The 22376-nt window shown below is 38.3% G+C and overlaps 1 protein-coding gene across 1 annotated transcript in view; it reads right to left on the reverse strand.

The window, feature by feature from the left end:
* Positions 1-21370, reverse strand: part of kcnk12 (potassium channel, subfamily K, member 12) — a 34469-nt gene extending 13099 nt beyond the window's left edge. Inside the window, exon 1 of the mRNA XM_015009949.2 lies at positions 20038-21370. Within this exon, the coding sequence (XP_014865435.1) occupies positions 20038-20377 (340 nt within the window). The 5' untranslated portion in view covers positions 20378-21370. The remainder of the gene's footprint in view (positions 1-20037) is intronic.
* Positions 21371-22376: the final 1006 nt, after the last annotated feature.

The following is a 22376-nucleotide window of genomic DNA, read 5'->3' on the forward strand; positions in this document are numbered from 1 at the left end:
CGTAGGCGAACGCGTCTTAGCAAGTCAAGGCAGATTTATGACCTGCTGCAAAGGAGCGCAGAGGTGTGCACAGTGTCCTGTATGATGGGGATTTATTGAAGATTCTTCAACACTTTCTCTCCCTCATACACACACACATACAAACACACACACACACACACACGCGCACACACCCCCCCACACACACACACACACACACGCACACGCACACACACACACACACACACACACACAAATGGAGAGTTGAACTTACAGATCACTTCTGGAAACACTCAGAAAAGAGAAAACATTGGGACAATGGAGAGAGAGTCACTTTCTACGACGGAACTTTATTTCCACAATGCTAATCTTAATTGTCTCAATTAAAATAACTGGCCCATGACACTGCTGCATAAGCCCCTCCCTCTCTCTTTTTTTGTAATCTTTCATAAAAACATACACAAAACAAATACAGAGGGGAAAGTTATTAGCAACAACAAAATTTCCAGCTAAATATTCTGTAAAACAAAACCAAAGGTGTTTAAAGTCTTTAAGTCTTCATATAAGTTCTTAATCAAACTAGTGATTCAATATAATTACACATGTAAATGTATACACAAATGCATAGCTTCGCAAACCTACATAATGCATTAATGTATCAGAAGATACAAATTTAATTTGCTTAATATAAATAAGTTAGAAACAACAGAACATTTTATCTCATCTCGCTTTATTCATGTTTGCCAAGAATGTGACATGATCTGTTAATCTTTAAGTTTGTGTGCACAGCGACCAGAAATGAACTTAAACTACTATCTTCCTGGGATAGAAAGAAATAGAAAATACATATTTTGTGAAACTGTGGCTCAGCTCTGTGGACTTTGGTAAAGACTGATAGCAACAGGAGAGTTTTGTTATGGGATCTCCACTGGGTGCTTTTATTTAAAACTGCTACAGGAGGAGGAGATGGAGCATCAGACAGGATTAGCTGAGATATTCTCTTTCTCAGCCTCAGCAACGCCTTCCTCACACCTAGAAGTATTTCTTTTTAATTGAGCTTTTCATTTCATTTCACTGCTTAGCCACCGTTTCTCTCGATAAACGTTGTTTCCTGTTTTAATTTGCTTGCTGCTCTCCTCACATGCTCTCTGTTTCAGTGTCACTCCAGGTTTCTGTTTGTGTTTGAAAACATCAGCAGATTTTTTTTTTGAGAGCTTTTAGTTTATTTATTTTGAAGCCCTGCCTTTTATTTGTCCCTGTCTGCAGTGTAATTATCTCTGTGCAGGTTTATTAGAGCTATTTGAGTCATGCAGCTTGCTTCTACGCTGCAACTGGGGACTTTAATCAAACTTCATCACAAAACAAGTCTATTTTTAAAATCAAATCAAATGTTCCACGAATTTAACGGAAATATAGCAGTCAGGTAATGATGCTAGTTTTATTATGGCTGGTGCTCTGTGTTGGAGTCATATTCATTTCATTTCTGTTCATTTAACAAATAAAGCACAACACATCCTGGGATATCACCATTGTTATTCTGGGTTTAGTTGTAAACAATGAATGTAACACTGCAAAATGCAAAACGAAAGTGTATTTTTTTAAAGATTTTATTGGCTCTAGTGGCCTTTATTTGATAGTTAATTGGATAATGAGAGAAGGGGGAAGACATGCAGCAAATGTCGGGAATCGAAATTGCGACAGCTGCATCAAGGACTAAGGCCTCCATGTGGGTTGTGCGCCACCACAGCACATCCAACAAAAGTGTATTTGTGTTGCTTTGATGGGTGACAGATAATAAGTTGAAATTGATCTCCCACATTAAATTTTGCTGTGGGTCCCATACGAACCAGCTCTGGAAAAAAGTCGAGAAAGACACAGAAATCTATTTTTGGAGCTTTATAGTTAATCTTGAAGTGAGCAACGTCAACAATCCTAGAAATTTGTTCTGCTCTAACATTAATGTAAATTGGAAAATTGTCATATATGTCAGATTTTTTTAAAGACTGACATTTTTGTCTTGTAGTCGCTTCAAAATGTCCATTACTCTCTTAACAAAAATGTGACAGAGCTTTTTTTTTTCTTTTTTAATTTTGAATAAATAATAATAATAATAATTAAAAAACAGTAACTGGGTTTTGCATCTTTCACTAAACAATTTGGATATTCTTATTTTTGGTTGGCATTTACTGTAAACCTGACATTATTTTCTCTTATGTCCATCTGAGATTATCTTATCTTAATCTAATTGTTTCACAATGCTGATGATTTAGAGGTCGACACTGAATTCCTCACATAAACATAAAGGCTCCTCAAACTATAAACCACATTAATAATCCCCATGGCATTCTCCACCTTAAACTATTACAGTACCAAAGTCTCAAACTCAAAGCTTCCCCCCCAAAAAAATCTAATCTTTAATTTATAACTTAGCTTTTTTATTTTACATTTATTTGAAGGCGTTTGTACAGGTCATTACCAGACGCGTCGCCCAATCTTTGCTCTATTTGCCCACTTAGGGTCTGCGTTTACTAATATCACCAGTTTGGATTTTTCTGGAAGTTAATGGCACAAATTTATTCAGCCTTCTGCGAGAAAAGAGCAAATCGATGCTAAGGTTTGAAATGCAGTGATTTGCATTAGACATGCAGAATATTAGAGGTAACACATTAGAGTTATATTCCCAAACACAGCTGACCTTAGACACAACACATTTGGTTGTCTAATTTCTGACGCAGCAACAATGGTTTTTCAGTGAACTTGAACCTTCCTTTGTGTCCTGTAATGTCTTTGTCTGGGGTTTACACTTAAATAGCACAAATCTGTTGTTTACATTATGAGTCACAGTTGCTGTGGTTGTAGTTATGAAGTTAAAATGTTGCTCAAAGGTCAACATGATGGTGTTAAAGAGGTAAAATCCCTTAAGCTTTAACTTGTGGCCAGTAAAAGTGATTGTCGGTGAACTCAGCCTGCCTCTGGTTTCATTTCATCATAGAAAATGCTGAGTAGAGCAGCTTTAAGATAGATATAATCTGCATTGTACAGGAAATTAGACTCATCTTTACAGAACGTCTATGCTGCATATTTGGTGTTGAGCTCGACTTAATCACCAGTGAGACAATTTTTATGCTGAGCATCTGGACTGTGCACTTTCTAAAAGGACCTGTGGTGCCTTTCATGTGACTGAAGGCTCTCTGTTTTCCATTTTTAACAGTGACATTTCCTCTGAGCCTGTGATTTCACCCAGCAGTCCAAAGAGATCTAAAGAGGAGGGGCGGGAACAGACGGCAGCCGAAACTGGGAAGGAAAACAGTCTTATTGACCGACTCACATCAGTCCTTTGAGGTGATTCTCATTCTGTGCGGCATAGCCAGGCAGATTCACAACATGTGGCTTCCAAGTGGTTAAAAAGGACAAATAAAATCAAGTTTTAGGGTGGTAATTACATGCAGACTAGAGATGGCTGCTAGAGAGGAGTCAGCAGAGTCTGGCAGCAACGTGAGAGACAGACCACAAACATGATGAATTCGCTTCCACAGATTGCAAACAGGTCCCACCCACCTCCTGGTAGCGCATGTAACCAACAGTAACAACAACACAGATGGGTTTTTTTTTTTCTCAGCAAGGCCGCACACATCAATTAATCTAAATAAGAGAACACCACCTCGCTGTGAAAACACAGCGCGCCGTCAAGAGTTAGCCGTCTATTACGTGGTTTTCTCGCACAGCTTTAAATGCCAGACGCACGCTCCACCAGGCTGAGGTGATGCCGTCTCGTAACCTCAGTGCCACGTAGATTTACAAAGCACAGGACAGTACAGGGGAGGCCCTCACTGTGCGGTTCTCCTCTAGACGCACAGGGTCCGGTCAGGCATGTAATAGACTCACCGACCTCACCAGGGAGGGTCAATAAAGTTCAGCTGCAAAATCAGCGGTTTTTTGAAAGTGACTCAAAAAAGAATCAGAGAGAAATATCGACTGTGGAGAAATGAGAATAAACATTTAATGACTTTATGAAACGCACAGCGGTCATAAGAGACTGCTGATTTATTTTCTAGCTAGTTATTAGTTTATTTGTACTTTTGTCTACGCTGCGAAAACACAAACTCTTACTAAGTATTTTTGGTCTAGTTTCTAGTGCAAATATCTTAGTACATTTGAAATAGGATGAAAGTAACTTACAAGTAAGTTTTCAGCAAAATATAGGAGCTTGTTTTAAGTAAATGTTTCCTTAAAATGAATTTAAAAACTATTAGTTCCACTGGCAGATTATGTCACTTATAACAAGACATTTTTCCCAATTTAAAAGTGAAATAATCTGGCAGTTCAATTAGTTATTTTTATGAATATTAAGGAATTATTTACTTAAATCCAACTCCTATATCTTGCTGAAAACTTACTTGTAAGTTGATTTTATCCAAAGATATTTGTTCTAGAAACTGGACCAAAAAATACTTGGTAATACTTTGTGTTTTTGCAGTGCATGAACAGCATTAGCTAAGACCTGCTTTCTATTATAAAGAAATTAGGGAAGTTTAATAAACTTGTAATTTCTGAAAGATGTTGGAGTGGTAAAAGCTTCTTTTAAATTGCAAAGCAGCAATCTCCTCATGCACCTTCTCAACATTAATTGCCTATTATTGTAATCCTGGCATTAAGTCAAATTGTGAACTGACATTTATAGTCACAAAACAACGAGAATTTGGAAGGACAGAACGCTGATTTATTTTTTTTGCCATTATTTCTCGTCATAAAGCCATTAGGGATCCTTGCAGAAGCTTTATCGCTGCACTGCAGACCATACATCAGTAAGAAAAGAGCTTCCTCAGAAAAAGACCAAGTTTAGACACAATGTCTCTTACTTTGTTCACATTAAACCCCTCCTCCAAAAACTTAACTAGATATTTAGATTCCTTGAAAAACTGCTGCTTCAGAAGAAATATTTGGATGTTAATGAATGCATATTTTTAACACATTGGACTGCAGATACTCTACAGAACACCCATTATGAATGGCATTAATTATTTTCATCATGTAAGCTTATCGGATCAACTTCCAGGTCATGCTGTCCATTAACTTTTGTTCAAATTATTGTTGTTGATAACTGGTGACTTTTCTGGAGAACTTTGCTTTTTTTCTCGTCCTGTTTTCAGGTTATGCCTTATTTTATTTAATGTTTTTTTTTCTGCCTTTTTCTGTCCATCAAAAAGGTCCACTGATTCTGTTGTTACACCGTGTCTTGTTCCTGTCCCGGTCTCTCATGCAGAGTCTGTCTCAGCTGGAGGTTTCTTCCTGTTACAGGAAAATGGTTGCTTTCCACTGTCGCCACATGCTTGCTCGGGATAAAGTATTGCAGAAAAATCAATGACTAGATGCGGATCAGTTGGGCTTTTTGCAAGTTGTCATTAAATGATCCGACTGGAACGTAATGTATTTCGGATTGAAGTGCCATTCAAGGTGCATCTGATTTCATTAGATTGTTTGGTTTTTACATGATGATGTCCTTCAGTATAAAGTCATCAATTGGAAAGGCAACAAGCATCTTTACTACAATATAGAAAAATATGTAAAGTGAAATAAAATGTGGAGAAATATGTGTTTTTCTTTCATTCACACATTTTAGCCTGTTTCCTCCCCTGCCATGTGGAAACACTGCAGAAGCTCAATGTCTGCAGTGTTACCTAATCTCTCTTTGATGCTAGAAAGTTAATGTGACTCCCTTGTGACGCTGTGTGGAATAAAAACAAATGTTTGTGATTTGTTACCAGATTCTCAATTTCAGAAAGGGAGGGAACAGTGCTTGTGAAAGCATATGTGTGCTATAATTTCTGTCAATAAATGAGAAAATGAGCATTTTGCATGCTGTGTGATTTCCTTGTGTAAAGAGATCTTAAATAAAACTGTAAGGCAGCTAGTTTGGAATTAGGTTATGGGCAATCAGCTTGTGACTGAAAGTATATTGTCCAGCTTTTTAAAAAATCATCTTTAATATTGCAGGGCAAAGGAGGTGGTGCATGTAATTAGTACAAGGAGTCTGTCTGTGACTCTTCATGTGACTGATGTTCTGTGGAAATTATGTGTGGCTCTAACAGGAAGTTATAAACCCCCCAAAATAAAATAATCTGTTACTTTGTTGTGTGCAGAGACATTTTGGTGCTGTCCATGGTGCTGCAAAAGAAGACGCATGTTTAAGGTGATATTTGTGTAATGTACATTTTGTACCTCCAGTAGAACCATAAAGCTACAGAGTTTGCTTAATTTTAGTTTATTCTGATTGTAGTGAAATTCAATTTAAATATTTACCAAGTTAGTGTGACTGCCTTTAGAAAAAAAAAGAAGAAAGAAAGATTATTGATCTAATTGAGTTTGACTCGATTTGCGACTCTTTTTTTCTCCATGTATCACATTAAAAACATTCAATACATGTTTCTGTTTATTATTTTAAGGCCCAAGCACAATTCAACAGTCGTCTTATTAGTTATTTCTCCTCCTTTTTTCACTCCCATGTTATTATTCTGAAATGTTTTTACTGTGCTGAGACTAAACCAGACCTCATTTAAAGCAAAACAAATCAGAATGTGGGTCTTCTTGGTGGCGTTAAACTATCTTATTTGCCTTGTCTCCCATTGTGGGTGGCTACAACTATTATGGAGCAAGAAGCCCTCTGCAGTAGCTGCCAGAGGGCAAGTACAAGCAGGACACAATTTATCCCAAGGAATAAACATCACAAAACACAAAACTGTACAACAGCCTCTTGCTCTAACCGGGCATATCCACTTTCTCTCAAAACATTAAAACCCACTGCTCAATTTTGTAGCAACTGTTCTTCTCTGAAATATCTTTGCAGTGACTAATAATACGATACATAAACCCCGAAACTTCTACAGAAAGTCGTCCTAATGTCCTAATTGGCAGTTGTCAGCTATCAGTCCTAACTGCGGGTTATAAATAGCAACCGTATTGATGGAAACTGTGTTAGCAGTACAGGCTCTTGTGCCCTCCTTAATGAGAATGAAAACAGGAAGGCTAAGACTGGAAATGTAGGGCAATGCTACACTATTAAAAGTTGGAGGGTTAAAACTGTATGTAGTTTAGTGCAGCACTGAAGACTTTAAGTAGAGTATGTCCGCTTTGTTCAGTGTGCAAAAGGAAGAGTTTGTTGACTATTCAGCGTATGCCGAAAGATTATAAAACAGAATATGTCACATGTAAAGAGTCCTTACCTTGACTGACTGTTCATGAGTTTATTTCCTTTATTGTATTCTTTAATGTCTGCTACTGTGCTTTACTGAGGAGTACTCATCTCTCTTTGCTTGTCTGCTGATTTCGGGAATTAAGACACCATGTGCTAAAAAGTCTGACCACCAGCTGAGCCTCATGATTTCATGCCAGAGGCCAGATTTTGTGATGCTCTTAGTCATTTTCCACTCACTGCCTATCTGGTAATTTAGTTTTCTTTCTTAGTTTCTTTCTGCTCTTTTGCCAATTCTGCATCCTGGTTATTTACTGGATGCCAGAATTAATCAGATCAAGAGATCTGCAGCTAACACTAGAGCCAGTTAAAGTCAGGTTCCTCCATCTAGCACAACACAAGCAGGCGCTCATAGGAAAACCTTTCAAGCATCATCAGCAGTCATAAATCAATTGGAAAAATACAGATTAAACGTCATACATGGTTTCAGATTTGCGATATTAAAACAACCAGCCCTGAAAGATTTTTATGTGTGGCACCTACAGAAGTAAAACATGTGTAATAAGTAGAAAGGTTTGGTACAATGGTTACAAAAAAGAAAACTGTGTTTTGTCTTTACCCACCAATTCAACACTTTGTAAAATCACTGTCTGTTGTAGTTGTAAGTGCAAATATTAGGGGTTACAGCTATTACAGCTTTGCACAGATGGAAATCAAACATTTAACTTGTAAAGACACATTCTGTCTTTACAGTTGTTTTGTCTCCGGATGAGAAATTGAACAGGTCTCCATTTGATGTTGAAAGTTTGGTAAATTGTTTTAAATAAAATTATTTTGCTTTAAGCTGTTGTGATCCTTGACAATAATGATGCTCAATGTTCTCTCACAAATCTCTGAGGTATTTACAGAGCAGCTCAGTTAATACTCAAATCAAACGGCAAAGTTTAATTATTAGCACTAATTAGTTGGATTGAAATGTATTTAGGGATTTCAGAGTAAAAGGGGTTCAGTGCAAACAAATGGCATAGCAATTTTTTTTTTTTTTTTTTTTTTACTATTTTTATATTTTCTTTTTCTTTCACTTTAGAATAATTAACAAGTTTGTGCTTGTCTTTCCATTAAAGTTCAGTTAAAATACATTAAATAAACCGGTAGAGTTTTAACGTTTTTGTATCTCCTCCAACCCAGAGTCAGACCTGCTCTTCCTCATTATGAACCTCAGGCCACAGGGTAGAAATTTCCCAGCTGAAACCTTCATACCTTCTGGCCTTTGTTGACATTTCTTGTTTCTGGACAACAGCTTCACCTGTTCCCCTCTAATTGTGGAAGCATCTGCTACCTGACGGGCTCTCCCAGGGGACACGTCCCATCATTTGGACCTCAACTAAATGAGAGTTATAATGAAAGATGTGTCTGTAAAACGCTGACCCCACTGCTGACCTCGTGCCCACAGCTCCACTGCCCAGTGGTTGAATGTACAACCTCTCCTGACGTGTGTACAAGGCAGTGTTTACAAGAGACTTCTCGCTGCCGAAGGAATTATTAGTTTCCTTTTATACCTGATGGGAGCTGCTTCCCCCCCTTCAGGGGAAATTAAAGCCCTGTGCTGCTGCTGATTGGTCAGCATCAACTAATCAGAAACCTTTTGTTATTTGAGAAATCATTAGCCATTATAATGAAACTACAGCTCCACTTCCTACAACATCTTATTGTTGCATAAGTTCTGATTCTGACCCTTTAAACCTATTTAATGTGATGTTTAATGCCGTGGACTCTGTGAAGGTGCTAAACTCAAACAGCACCTCTGTGTTGAAAATAAACTTCAATTTTATCCCTTCTTCTTGCTGAGAAAGCGGTGGAACTAATAAGAGGCAGCAGATCAACTTTAACACAAACGAAATCTCTTTTATTCCAATACAACACTCTGTCTGCAGACTCTCTGTCTGCATAAATGAAGTGTTACTCACTTCATCAAGCAGAAACCTTTCAGCAACTGAAGCAGCAGAGAAACTGGCCTTATTATTTGAAAACTTTGTGAGCTCTTAAACCGTCTATGATGCAAGATGCTCTCAAACCACAGTTAAATAAAAAAAAAAGAAAACATAACACGGTAAAATTACTGTAAAAAAAACAAACCTGTTCATGTTTACATTCAACTTTTTTCATTTCAATACCAGTTAGCTACTCATGAATAATCCACATGAACTCAACAGGATGCTATATGTGGCAGGATATGAACTAGTGTGCCTGCAAAGTGAGAGTGTGATTTACTATTCTCACATGGCCAAGCTAACAGGAGGTGCTACTATCACACATGCTGTCTTGTTTTCTACTTTTGCTGTTTTCTCTGTTTTTTTTTTTTGTTTTTTTTGTTGTTGTTTTTTTTAGATTTGGGGGAAGGTGAGACTCCCACCAGCAGCAATTTCTCATGAGTTGCCATTAAAAACAGTATTGTGATACTGTTATATGTGATATTCTTGCTTTATGACACCTGACTTTAAGTTGAGGAAACCTTTGGCTAACATGAATACAAATCTCGTTCTGCATCTAAAAATTTCCTCATCCCCTCTGGCCTCCTTCCCAAATTGTTGTCCGGTTTTCAGTCTCATTGACTTCTGCCAAGTTCTGCATCATGCAAAGGTCATTTATTAGAATAAACTCTGCTGGAAGTCAGCCTCTTTTGTAAACAACGTAAACTCCTTCGGTACGAAGTTAAACCCTGACTTGGATGATTAGTGCATTGCTTGAGTGCCGCCTTTTGTCTATGACGCATTTTCCAGGTTTGCAGTATATTATAGTTTGAGTCTCTTAAAACCTCTTAAAAAGTTCTAGCCTTCATTCCAATATTTGCAGATGATTTTGATTATGGCATTCAAAAAGTATAATTTTTATTGCTTGTTTGCTGTTCTCAACATAGTCGGTTATTGCTTTATGCTTTCATTTGAACTGCTTTACATAATAAAGCAGTTCAAACTGCACATGCTAATTGTTTCTGAAATGTGCTACAAAAATAAACTTGACATGACTTGATACTTTTTTCTAACATCAAGGCCTGAAATCTTGAATGAAATCCATCACTAAAAATACAGTTTAATGTAATTTTCAGACATGAAAAGAGACAACAGATAAATCAAGGTGCACAAGGTTAATTATTAGTTACAATTAATTATGAAAAAAGTAATCACAAAGAGCTACCAATTACAGCAAAGCTTTTCTTCTGTAGAAAAAGATTCAGTTCACGACTGCCTGTAAGTAGAGCCCGGCTCATCATGGTAAATGCTTGGAGACATAAATAATGCTGAAGGAAAAATCAGGGGATCAGTGAAGTCATTAGGCACTGATGGCCCTTTGGGGAATGATTTGCCGAACCAACAGCCAGACGAATGTTGGAGTCTCCTGTAAACATTATTTCTTGTTTGGTCGTCAGTAGAAAGGCTTCAGAGTCGGCCAGGCGCCCACAGACGATGAGTGAGTTATGATTGGAAAATACACACCATGGATGGGTTTTTTTTTTCTGTCAAATGATCATTGCATTGGAAAGAGGGAGACTTCTGGGCCAATTGTTCAGCAAATTAGAACTCATTTTTTAACTTAAACTCATTTTAACCAGGCATGTCGTTTTAATTCCGGCTTTTAATACGAGGAATTTTAACTATGCAATTTTCTCCCCCACAAATTATTGTAGATTTTCTTCACACAGTACACCCCACTAATATTTGGTTAAAAGTACTTCAGCTACACATTTTACTCACATCAGCAAGTTCTTGCCATAATTCTGGATAAGACTTTGACCAATCGTCTTGGCAGAATGTGAATAATTAATATAAAATTATTGTTTTAGTCTGCAGTCAGAACCGCAAGTGGCTCTTCGGATTTTTCACAATGGCTGTAATAACTGGCTGAAATGAACCAAATAAAAAAAACGTAATTCTTACTCTAGTGAAGTTTTATTTAACTTCATTGAGAACGGAAATGTCTCTTTGGATTGTAAAGGTTGCAGACCGCTGAATTTATCAAGGAGTTCTTAGGTTTTGGTTTTCTTTAGTGTTTGCATTTTAATATTTCTCCTGTGGTTTATTTATGTTCTTATGGTCTTCCCATATTTAGTAAATTATTATAACTTGTTTTTGACATATCTTCATCCCTTCAAATTTACTTTCTTTGTTTATTCTGTTTATTTATTTTGGATTATTTGTCAGGCTTTTTCCCTTTTGTTTCCAGATCTTTTCGTCTTGGTCCAGCTCCGATGCGTTAATTATTCCTTCTGTTTCCCTGCTTTCATTTTACCTGAGCTGCTCCTCATTGCATCTGATAAGTTCATCTGGTTGCTTAAAACCGTTCATTACCAAACAAGTTTAATGAACTTCACCATTTCTGACATGAAGAAGAAATGTTGCAATCAGTTTTCCTACTAGGTTGTTGATAGCAATAAAAAAAGTTAGTTGTTTTTTTTATTGTTAATCTGAGATTCATGCCAATGGTGAGTGTATGTAAACTTTTGACCTCCATGTGAGATGTGTGACAGTAAACGTCTCACACTCAACAGGTGTTTCATCCTTGAAAGCCAAGAACATTTAACCAAAATGTCTTAAATATTTAGACATTGTCGGTTCATTTTATGTGTTAGTAAAACAAAACATATTTATTGTTTCATCAGGTAGGGAGGTAGGGCCGAGGAATAGAAAAATGTATCGATTTTACCACTAACCCTGATTTTATGTCAAACCCTAATTACCTGTGTTGTCGGCTGAACTTAAGTCAGAGGTTTTACAACTTCTTATTAAATCACCAACTGGTGGGGGCCATAAAAGGTGCCGACCTCATTCAGCCTCATTAAAGAAGAATAACATCAGGGGATTTTCACCCAAGCACACTACTGCTCTCTCAATGACCTGGCTACTTGCTGACATCACTGAAAGTAAGAGTGTTTCTCTTCTCACATCCCTGTGTTTTTCCACATGCATGTGTTTTGGTGATTTCCACCTTAGATAAGACTCTGGCATGCCACCAAGAGAGTAAAACCTTCCTGAGGTTTGTTTACATACAAGGGAAGTTGTAGTCATGCCATTTTACCTCACAACAGCTACCAAGAAACCCTTTGCAGTCAGTGAACATGATCTGTAATTATTGTTTTGCTTCTTTTTTCTATATATGTGGAGAGTAAAAATGTTGTTGAAACAGCGATGGTATTGTTTTGTCTTTAGGAATGTTTCATTAGTGATTCTCGACTGTGAAGCATTTATTTATCATACATTCATGAAAACGTTTCCCAAATTGAACAGTTTCTCTCAGGTGAACCTCAGCTGTCACTGATGATATTGTTTATAGTTGTGCACATTTTTCCTAAAGGTTGTTATAGCTGCTGCAAATATATTTATATATACATATTTATTTATTTTGGTTTTACACAAAGTTGTCTACAAATTAGAATTTCAAAGAGCAATAAAAATGTAAATATTCAGTGTCTTGCGTTCATGACCTCATTTTTTATTCTCTGATAGATTTTGGTTTGGTTTACATTTACAATATTTCTACAATACCTACAGAATTTCAGTTTCCAGCAACAGTTTTTTTTTTTTTTTTAAATAATTCACTAAAAGAAAAACATTAACATCCACGCATTTCTGAATCTGGATCCATTTTGGCTCAGCCTGCATAGAAAGATGACAAATGCCACTGGTATGAAAGTGATGTAACAGGCTAGTCACTGACAAGCAATGATGCACTGAGTATTTTGTTGCCCATTATGTAATGACTGATTAGAACAGTTCATACACTTTGTTGCGACTTTTGTTTCATATTTTAAATCTTTTGGCACGGTTAGAGCCATTTCAAACAAAACGTGTCACTGTGACCAGGAGAACTGCTGATGTTTAGGTCTTTATGATAAATGTTTTGAAAATGTGGAGTTTACTGGTGCATGAAAGCAATCACGGAATACTTTACAAATTGCACAACCATTTTAGATTTCAAATGGCTGCGCAAATAGGGTGTAGTGCTGTCTTAAACATTTTGAGGTAGAGTCACAAACATTCGACTTCCTTGCATTAGAAAACACTAAAAGAATGAGCTATCATAATGGAAACATGGCAAAGCCATTTGCCTATATTGCTTATGTAACTGGGTCTATATTGATAGTTGTATATTTCCACAAAATGTGTTTTTTCATGTATTTGTCTGCTTCTACTTGACTGCTGTTGTGTCCTCTGTGTCTACTATAAGGGGTTTGGTCCTCCAACTCCGCCTTATTTTCTTCTTCTTTTGTTCAGGGTCCTCCGGGACTATTATAAATATTAAGTTATTAATTTCCTCTTCCCTTTTGTTATTCGTTGCACTGGGGAGAGGCAGTTTCATAATCTACTGTAATCCTTTCATTTATATAGTTCAAATGTTTATTTTTCCTTCTGTATTAATGATAAGTGTTTGGATATTTTTATTTGAGTTGCTATTACACCTTTATATCATTTGATGCATGCTAACTATTATTTTGTATAGATCGGGTTGGAGAACTGGAGCACATGCTAGGTGCTAATGCTAATATCTCCTGATTGACAGAATAAATAAACGGAGACCGCCTCCAAACCCAGACTTGATGTCTTGTGGTTTGTCTGATCACCACACAAAACACACGACGCAGAAGTCCACCAGTCACACTTATAAACAATTGGGTCAGGACTTTTCATTTACAACTGACACTTTCATTGACATGAATACTTGCTTTTAATGATTAAACTATCCATTCTGAGCAAGTGGCTTGTGTTTGCAGGGTAACTAAGGTTGCGTTCACACTGCAGCCTGCAGTGAAAACCCGATTTTTTTGTCAAATCGGATTTTTTTTTTTTTTTTTTTTACCATGGTCGTTCACACTTCCAAATATATGCGACCTGTATGTGTTCTCCAGTGTGAATTGTAAATGACCTGAAAGCGTCCCTCATGCGCTGTAGAGGGCACAATAACGTCATACATAAATGTTTTGCCAGTCGCCATAAAGAAGAAGTAGTGCTCAGCGTTTTGCGGAAGTAAATATGGATGCTAACGGTGGAGCATAGCTTACACATATGAAGTTGTTGCATATTAACAACTTAATCCTCATTATAGTCCGTCATGGTTGTTTTTCTTCCCACTTGCGAGTATCAGGACGCAGAATAGTGACGTTTGTCGAGTATCATTGACGTTCAGGTCGGATGAACCATAGACAATGTCTATGGGATGAACGCGACCTGGTCGTCACATTTGAATCAGATATGACTCGGATATCCAAGTGGCCTGGGCCGCGTTCGATAAAAATTCAACCTGTGTTGTTCAGACTGTCCTGAAAAGATCAAATACACTACAGGTCGCATTACGTCCAAAAAATTGGAAGTGGGTCACTTCAGGTTGCAGTGTGAATGCAGCCTTAGTTTTACAGTTTACATGAATTATTTTGAGCACTAAATGTTTTGCAAATTTTAACAGAGATGTGATTAATGCACCACAGTGACTGACAGCTGAATATAAATTAGTGATGGAGGAACAAAATATGTGCTACTGTTCTGGGGTTAAGAGGGGATGGTGGCTTGTTAGAGGAAATGACTTAAGATTATGAAACAGCTTGGGTTATATTTGAAAAAGATGGTGAAAATCCTACCTGGTTCTTAATTCAAAATACCCCCTGTTGCACTGATGGGTTCACCAGCCTAAAAGACTAATATAGTAGTTGCTGGAGGAAAACTCCCGTTATGCACTGAAAGGCCACAGAGCAGCACATGTTCTCATTTCTGATTATCTAAAGTCAGCAAACATTGCAGTTGTTTGGACCCCATTTGAACGAGAAAGCATTTTGTGGACAATCTTTCCTGCATTCCTGCAACAACGCGTCCCTGAAAGCACCTAATAGTCAGTGATCCTGAGCACAAACCTCCGGTAAACAACCGCATCATGTGGCCACAGCTTTGCTTTTATCTTTCAAAGTGATACCATGGAGGCACATCAAGGGGAGCAAAGAGTCACTGCTGATTTGAAGCCTCTCCCACAGCTGAGTCAGAGACAGGAAGTGTTTAGGAGGAGCATCCAGAGCTCACAGGGGGGGGAAAGCCGCTCTTATGAAAAGTGATGTGGGGAGGTCCTCAAATCCCTTTCATATCAGCAGCTCACCAGCATGCCAAAAGACAGGCATACGCAGACCGGCGGACGACGTTGGTGGAGGAGATCAAAGCTGGATGAAACCCCAAGAGGAAATCTAACAGAAAAACTACTGGAGAAACACAGAATATTAACATCTCACTTTAACTCCCTCCTTTACCCGAGCAGCTGAGTCAGTTTTAGATAATCTACCTGTCAGGGAAGACAGTGATGCTGCATGACAACTAAAGTACAAAGGAGGACAACCTGCCACAGACATGTAAGCAAACACAGCTGCTGTGGCTGAGTGCGCGGTCGCCCCGAGAGCGGCGTATGAGTGCATTTGTGTATCCAAGAGCGGAAGGTGGGAGGACCAATAAAGCTCTCCTGACAGGTCTACAGTAAATAAAGTTGTGACAGTTCTGCCTATGTGAATCCAATTTTCCCAGAGGAATCACAGTGAACATGACCATCAGTTTCCTCTCACGTCCTGTCTTGCCGCAGCTTTCAATTAAAAGTAGTAGCCAGGGGTATGCCGTCATGTTGCACGTATACGAATATATGTTTGTGTTTAGGGCGAGGTCTGAGATAAAGCTGCTGTCAGCTTTGATTATAACCTGCACTGTTTTCATCCATTTATATTCACTCTCTGTCCAAAGGGCTTTGCCAAAGTATGCGTTCAACTTTTTCACATTTTGTCTTGTCACAACCAACGTATGTTAGTGGGATTTTATGAGATAACGCAACACAAAGTAGGTGAAGTGATAGGGAAATAATAATAAATCAATAAAAATCTGTCGTCTGAGCTTTATTTGTATTCATCTTTCTTTAATTGAAACACCAAAAATAAAATCAGCTGTAACTTATTGCCTCACAAGTCAAATCTCATATGTGCACATTAGATTAAACTCCGAAGATTCATAGATTTGTTTCAGAGCATTAATGAACAAACCTTTTGAATACAAAGGAAATAGCCACTTAAGCTAAATAGCCACTTAAGCCTTTTTAATGCAATACTATAAACACATAAAAGATGAAAATAAAAAAGAAATATTTTTTTTTAATATAAATTAAACATTTTATTGCCTAATCTGCAGCATTCCTATTGAACTGGATGAAGATAAAACTATGAGGAGTTCTGGGTAGAACATATTTACATATAAAGGGTTTTTTTTTAACCTTAAATGCAAAATATGTACACATATTTTGTACAGTTTTCGCTCAATCTCTGCTCTCAATATTTTATTTCAGCATGTGGCCCATTTTTTTAACTTTGTATACTTTAGTTAACAATTAATCAATTACTAAATTAGTTGACGATTATTTCAATACTCAGTTCATCACAATTAATCCGATTAATCGTTTTAGTGCTGAAAGGAACACAGCAGACAGGTGAAAGATACAACTGTAGAAAAGTTTAAAGTAAGATTAGATGATTTAAGAATATTTTATGTTTTAAAGACCACAGTTGATGAACTGCACCACTCTAAAAGGTACGAAGGAAGAGACAGTCATCCACCGATACTAGGAATTACTAGCATTACTCAGAGAAACAGCTGACAGTGACCATGCTGACTGGAGGAGCTGCAGAAATCCACAACTCAGGTACGAGTCTGTCGACAAAATGAAGTTGTGCACACCTAGTGAAACAAAGGAGTGGATCTGCTTTTCTTCAGCAGGAACTGGGAAACTGGTCATGGTTTATCATAAATGTGTGTCAGTCCTTGAAGAAAACCTGTCAGGAACAACAAAGCTCTACGTGACTGAGGCAGAGATTCATCTTCTATCAGCACAGCATTAAATATACAACCAGAGCCATCGAATCTGGCTTAAAAGCATATTACTGTCAAAATCTTGACCTAATTCTAATCGAGAATTTGTGGAAAGACTCTAAAATTGCTTTTCACAGAGAGAAGTGAAATTGGCAAATGTTTCCGTTTTTGTAAACTTGCAGCTGTACTTCCAGTAAAAGGTGCTAAATATTAACTCAAGCTCCATTCATCTTCCTGTGGCGCAAAAATGCATCAAAACCTGCTGTTGTTGTTGTATCAACCATCCAGACCTCTCAGGTCTTTTGGTTCTGGTCTGCTCTTCACCTGCAGAACCAGAACCAAACACGGAGAAGCAGCATTCAGCTTCTATGCTCCTCAAATCTGGAACTTTTCTGGAATAAAACACTGAGTTCCTTTAAATCAAGACTTAAAATCCATCTATGTAGAGTTGCATTTGATTAGTAGTAAGTGAAACATTGATTTTGATGATTTTGATGCTATTTGGCAAAATGTAATGTTTATTGCTTGACTTGTTAATGATGGCTGTATGATGTTTTTGTGATGCAATGCACTTTGAACTGTCTGGTTGCTGAAATGTGCCATAAAAATAAACTTTACTTGACTATGAACTCTTGTTTTCCTGTCCCTACTGAAGAAAAAATGTGTTTAGGATTGTAAATTTCTGCAACATCCACCAATCTGCGTTTACATCCGAAGGCAGCTGGTTGCACAAGATTTCATTTTGGGGTATCCAGGTAAAAGAGGGCTGAACTAAAAGTTATTCTTCCATTCATGTCACAGCTATGAGCTTCGTTGCGTCGGTAAACCCCATGAGATGTTACTAAATACTTTAAAGGTTACATAACATCACAAATGTGAAACCAAGGAACTAAATACTTTCTGAAAGGACTGTATTTGGGTGGAAAGTGGATGTCAGAGCCATCAGGCATGCAGAGCGTCACACTGTTGGCCCTCGGGTTGCCCTGGGAGGTACACTTGCTCTTTTCTGACCTATTGCATGAGTAAATGTTAAACGGGGGGAGGAGAGTAGACGGGGCTTCTCATTGACATTCCTGTTAGTTTGATGAGAAATGTGACAAAAAAAAAGAGAGGCTGCACCCATGGGTGCTGTCCTATAGCCAGCGACGAGCGAGCGAATCCAAATGGCAAACTAGTCAGATGTTGCCCCCATTTCCAAAAGTCCATCAGAGCCAAAAATTTAACACACGACCAAAATAAAAGCTAACTAAAAAAAAAAAAAAAAGAACGGAAGAGTTTAATCTGGTATTCTGCGAACGAGCCAGCGGAAAGAAAGCGATCCACAGGGAGACTGCTCCAGTCCCTCAGATATCCAGACTGAAAGTAATGATATGATTATTTAACCATTTAGAAAGACATGTGGCTCCAAAACCCATCTGGCCTGAAATTACTTCATTTCTACTGACTTCTCAGTGTGAGGTGGTTCCTCATTTTCAGCTTTAGGATACCTTCTAGCTTGTGTTTTTGAGAAGAAGCCACCACCGTGGATATAAACTGTTTACACATGTCTTTTGTAGTTTAAAAAAATGAGATCAAGATAATTGTTCAGAACTTTCTCCACCACTGACATGCCCCTTAACCTGTGCAGCTCACTTTAAATGTAATCTTAAATCTGTTAGGGGGAAATACAAAATAAAAAATGAAAGCAAGTAGAGTGCTGGATCATTACAAAGATTATATATATATGCTTTATATATATATATATATATATATATATATATATATATATATATATATATGCTTTTTTATTTTGTGTTTAAAGAGTTATCTTGATTGATGCTTAGTTGCTAACATTATATTGAACTGATTATAGGTAGACTATATAGGATTTCTTTCCTCCAGCTACTCCGTTTCATTCAAAACTTTTGTTTAAATCAACATTCGACACATTCATTTTAAACTTTGAGTAAATAAATAATAGTAAACAATAAAACAAAATAGGCCTGAACATGTACTTTGTGTTGGCTTCATCAGATCGCTACAGCCTATCTACAGCACGTCTTGATCTGATAATATTTGTCCGCTGTTCTTTACAAAAAGCTTTCAACTCTTTCTGATGGTAACGTTTTCTGTTCACAACTTTTTTCAAACTGGTTTTTAGTTTAAATCTCACTCAGGTCTGCCGTCTCTTTCTCCTCTTAACTCTCCTTCAGATGACGTAATTCATGCTGTGTGTCGCGGTCATGCAGAAATCTAAAGTTCATCCTCACCCTTAGCTTTCTAGAAAAAAAGCTTGAAGGTTTTGGGTTGACTTTGACTGGAATTTGGAACATGGCTATGGTCCCAATGCATGATGCTGCCACCACCATGCTTCACTGTGTTCTTCTGGGCACAATGAGTTTCACTTCTGATCTTAAAATAAATTGTAGGCTTCTTGTGAGACTTTAAATGGCTTTTTGCTCATTTACACCAAACTTGGGTGTCCTTTTCAGAGAAAAGGTTCATATGTCCTCCATATAGTCACATTTTAAACAGCATCAGTACTTGCTGGAAATTCCTGCAGACACTTAAATGTAGCTGCATGCCTCTTAGCTAGCCACTTTCTGTCACTGGTTTTTGTGGGAACATTCAGTTCCCAGAAATGTTAAGTTGCAACATTTTCTTTCTCTGCAATATGGATGTCTTTATTGTTTTCTGTGGTGTTTTGCTAAGAAAATCTCCTTCGAGCACAGCTGAACTTTATTTGGGATTAATCAGAAGGAGTTAAATTTTATTTTAGATAAATTTTCTCTCAAACAAAGAGTTTCAGATGATTCATATAAGCTATCAGTCACATGAAAGATTGAAAAAGTTCTGAACTGAATTACCTTTCTCTCGTTTTTTTTTGTGTCTGCATTGTAAAACCTGGCATTTTATCAAGTGTGTGTTGACTTTTTTTCCCCCTCTCTCCACTGTGTGCCTGCAACAAAATGGATTCAAAGGTCAAGGCATTGAGTGAACGCCGCAAACATCACCCACCTATAGTCGACACCACAGTTCCAACAAAATAAAAAGCTCCTGTAAAATCCCATCTCGGTCTCAGAGCGTCAGCCCGGATCCCGGCGGCTATGGCGGCCTCGTACTCCCGCAGGAAAGAGTTGAGCTCCTGTAGGCTGATGTTGAAGGTCTCACTAAAGTTGAGGAGCGTCCCGTTCCAGCGGCCGTGAGCCCGCAGCTCCGAGGGCCTCTCTATGGCCGAGAAGACCGCAGCGCCGCACAGCAGGTACACCAGGATGAGCACGGCGAGCAGGACGAAGCGGCCGTTGTCCTCGTTCAGGTGCAGGGAGCGGCAGCCCTGCAGTCGCAGGCTGGGCATCATCCAAATTTCAGCACCACACGCGCGTCGGACAGCGACAAGCTCCACATCGAGTGCGGCGTTCACGGGTCGGCGGGCACGCTCTGGAAGTCACAGTCCTGCCCGTCCACTGCGCTCGGATGCAACATTTCGCCCCACTTTACTTTGCGCACCACATTGTAGTTGTTTCAGAGAGTGGTGATCTGCACTCCACATGCGGACGTAAGCGTGATGATCCACAAAGAGTTGAGGAGAAAAGCTCCAGGCGGGCGCAGAGTTTCATAATACACACATTCTCTTCCCACGGTTGTGTGGCAATGCAGTTGGTGGTAAGTGGACTGCAGACTGAATCCAAGAAGGACCCGCGCGTCTTTGTGCACCAACAGGCAGCAGTATCCTTCGAGTCCCCTGCACCAACCCCCCCCAGTCTCCACAAAAGACAAAAAAACAAAAAAAAAACAAAGGGAGGCGTAACTTACGGATTATCCTGCTGTCGATCTGGAATAAAATCCTGTATCCTCAGGTTTGGTGTTCTGGGAAGAGCGGAGCCGCAGTCGTTGTGTGCGTGTAGTAGTGGCACGCTGAATCCCACCACAGCGCATATGGTGAGATCACTCTTCACTATAAAACGGGTCTTGTTCAGTTGGCAGAAAAAAAAGAGGATTCCCGCGCTTCTCTAGTTGTCTTCAGACAGCACGGTGTGCTTTCCCCCTCCCGGACAGACTCATGCCGGGCGCGACCTCGATGTGCTTTTATCAAACTCATGTTTGCATTGCGGGTGCACATGCGGACATTTAAGAAAAAAAAAATGCTTGAGGTAGCCAATAAAAGTCTTAAGGAGGAGATAAAGACGCAGCGAAATTAAATATTCAACGGGAAGGAAGCATCTGTGCAGAAAATCTGTACCACCAGAGAAGTGAAACCGATTAATCATCAGGACAATCACGTTAAAAATAACACATTCTAAATAAATAGCTTGTTGTCTTGGTTTGCAAGAACTAACTTGCACAGAGCCTTGTAAAAATATTCCACCTGAAAAGTGTGGTGTACATTTGTAGTCTATACTTTGTAGAACCACTTTCCTCTGCTATCTTAAGTGAAAGTCTTAAGTGAAAATGGATGTAGAGAGTCTGAACATGAAGACTTGCCACAGATTGTCAATTAGATTCAAGTCTGGGCTTTGACTAGATCTGAACTTCCACCTCAGTCCTTAGATTGTTTTTAATATAATCTCCTTGCCTGCTCTATCAGTTCAAGTGCATGTCTTGGTTTGCAGATGTGCAATACCATATAGCTTCATAACTTCTATCTGGTTTAAATTTCTTGACCTCCAGCCTGTTTGGTCCTCCTTGGTTTTCATGATGCTGTTTGCTCTCCAACGCTCTCTGGCAAACCTCTGAGGTCTTTACAGAGTAGCTGTGTTTCTTTTATTGAGATTAAAACAGTCACAACTCTGTCAACTAATGAGGTTAAGCTTGTTTATATTTACGGATAAGACTAGAATACAAATACATGCAGCACATGTTAGATTTTTTTTATTATTTTTCTAAAGGAAAACGTGTTACATACCAAGTTTGTGGCTATAATGTGACAAAATATAAAAACAATTAAGAGGTGTGGTTTATTTCTGCAAGGATCTGTACATGCAGTAAAAATAAATAAATACAGAATTTCTGTTCTCAAGATAAAAGCTGCTGCATTTTGTTTCTTTCCACCTTGGAAAAGGGTTAATAGCATCCCTCGGGGCACAAATGTGATCCACATTACGTGTGTCTTCGAACATTGGACACAGTGACATTAAGAAATTGGTTAAGGACAGATGGGTATGATCTCACCCTGATGCTGTCATCATTCAATTAATTTAAGATGAGAAATGATGCACTAAGTCTGTTCTTGAAGAAAGCAGCCTGGTGTGATGGGTGTTGTATGAAGCACTTCTTTGTTTCCAACTGTGTCTGACTGTAAAAGGAACAAAAAGAAATCAAGACTTTTCTCCACACAACAGATTCCCACAAATACTTTT

This window comes from Poecilia mexicana, unplaced genomic scaffold (assembly GCF_051168715.1).
Source record: "Poecilia mexicana isolate PSO_F unplaced genomic scaffold, ASM5116871v1 scaffold_15, whole genome shotgun sequence".
NCBI classification, from domain to species: domain Eukaryota; kingdom Metazoa; phylum Chordata; class Actinopteri; order Cyprinodontiformes; family Poeciliidae; genus Poecilia; species Poecilia mexicana.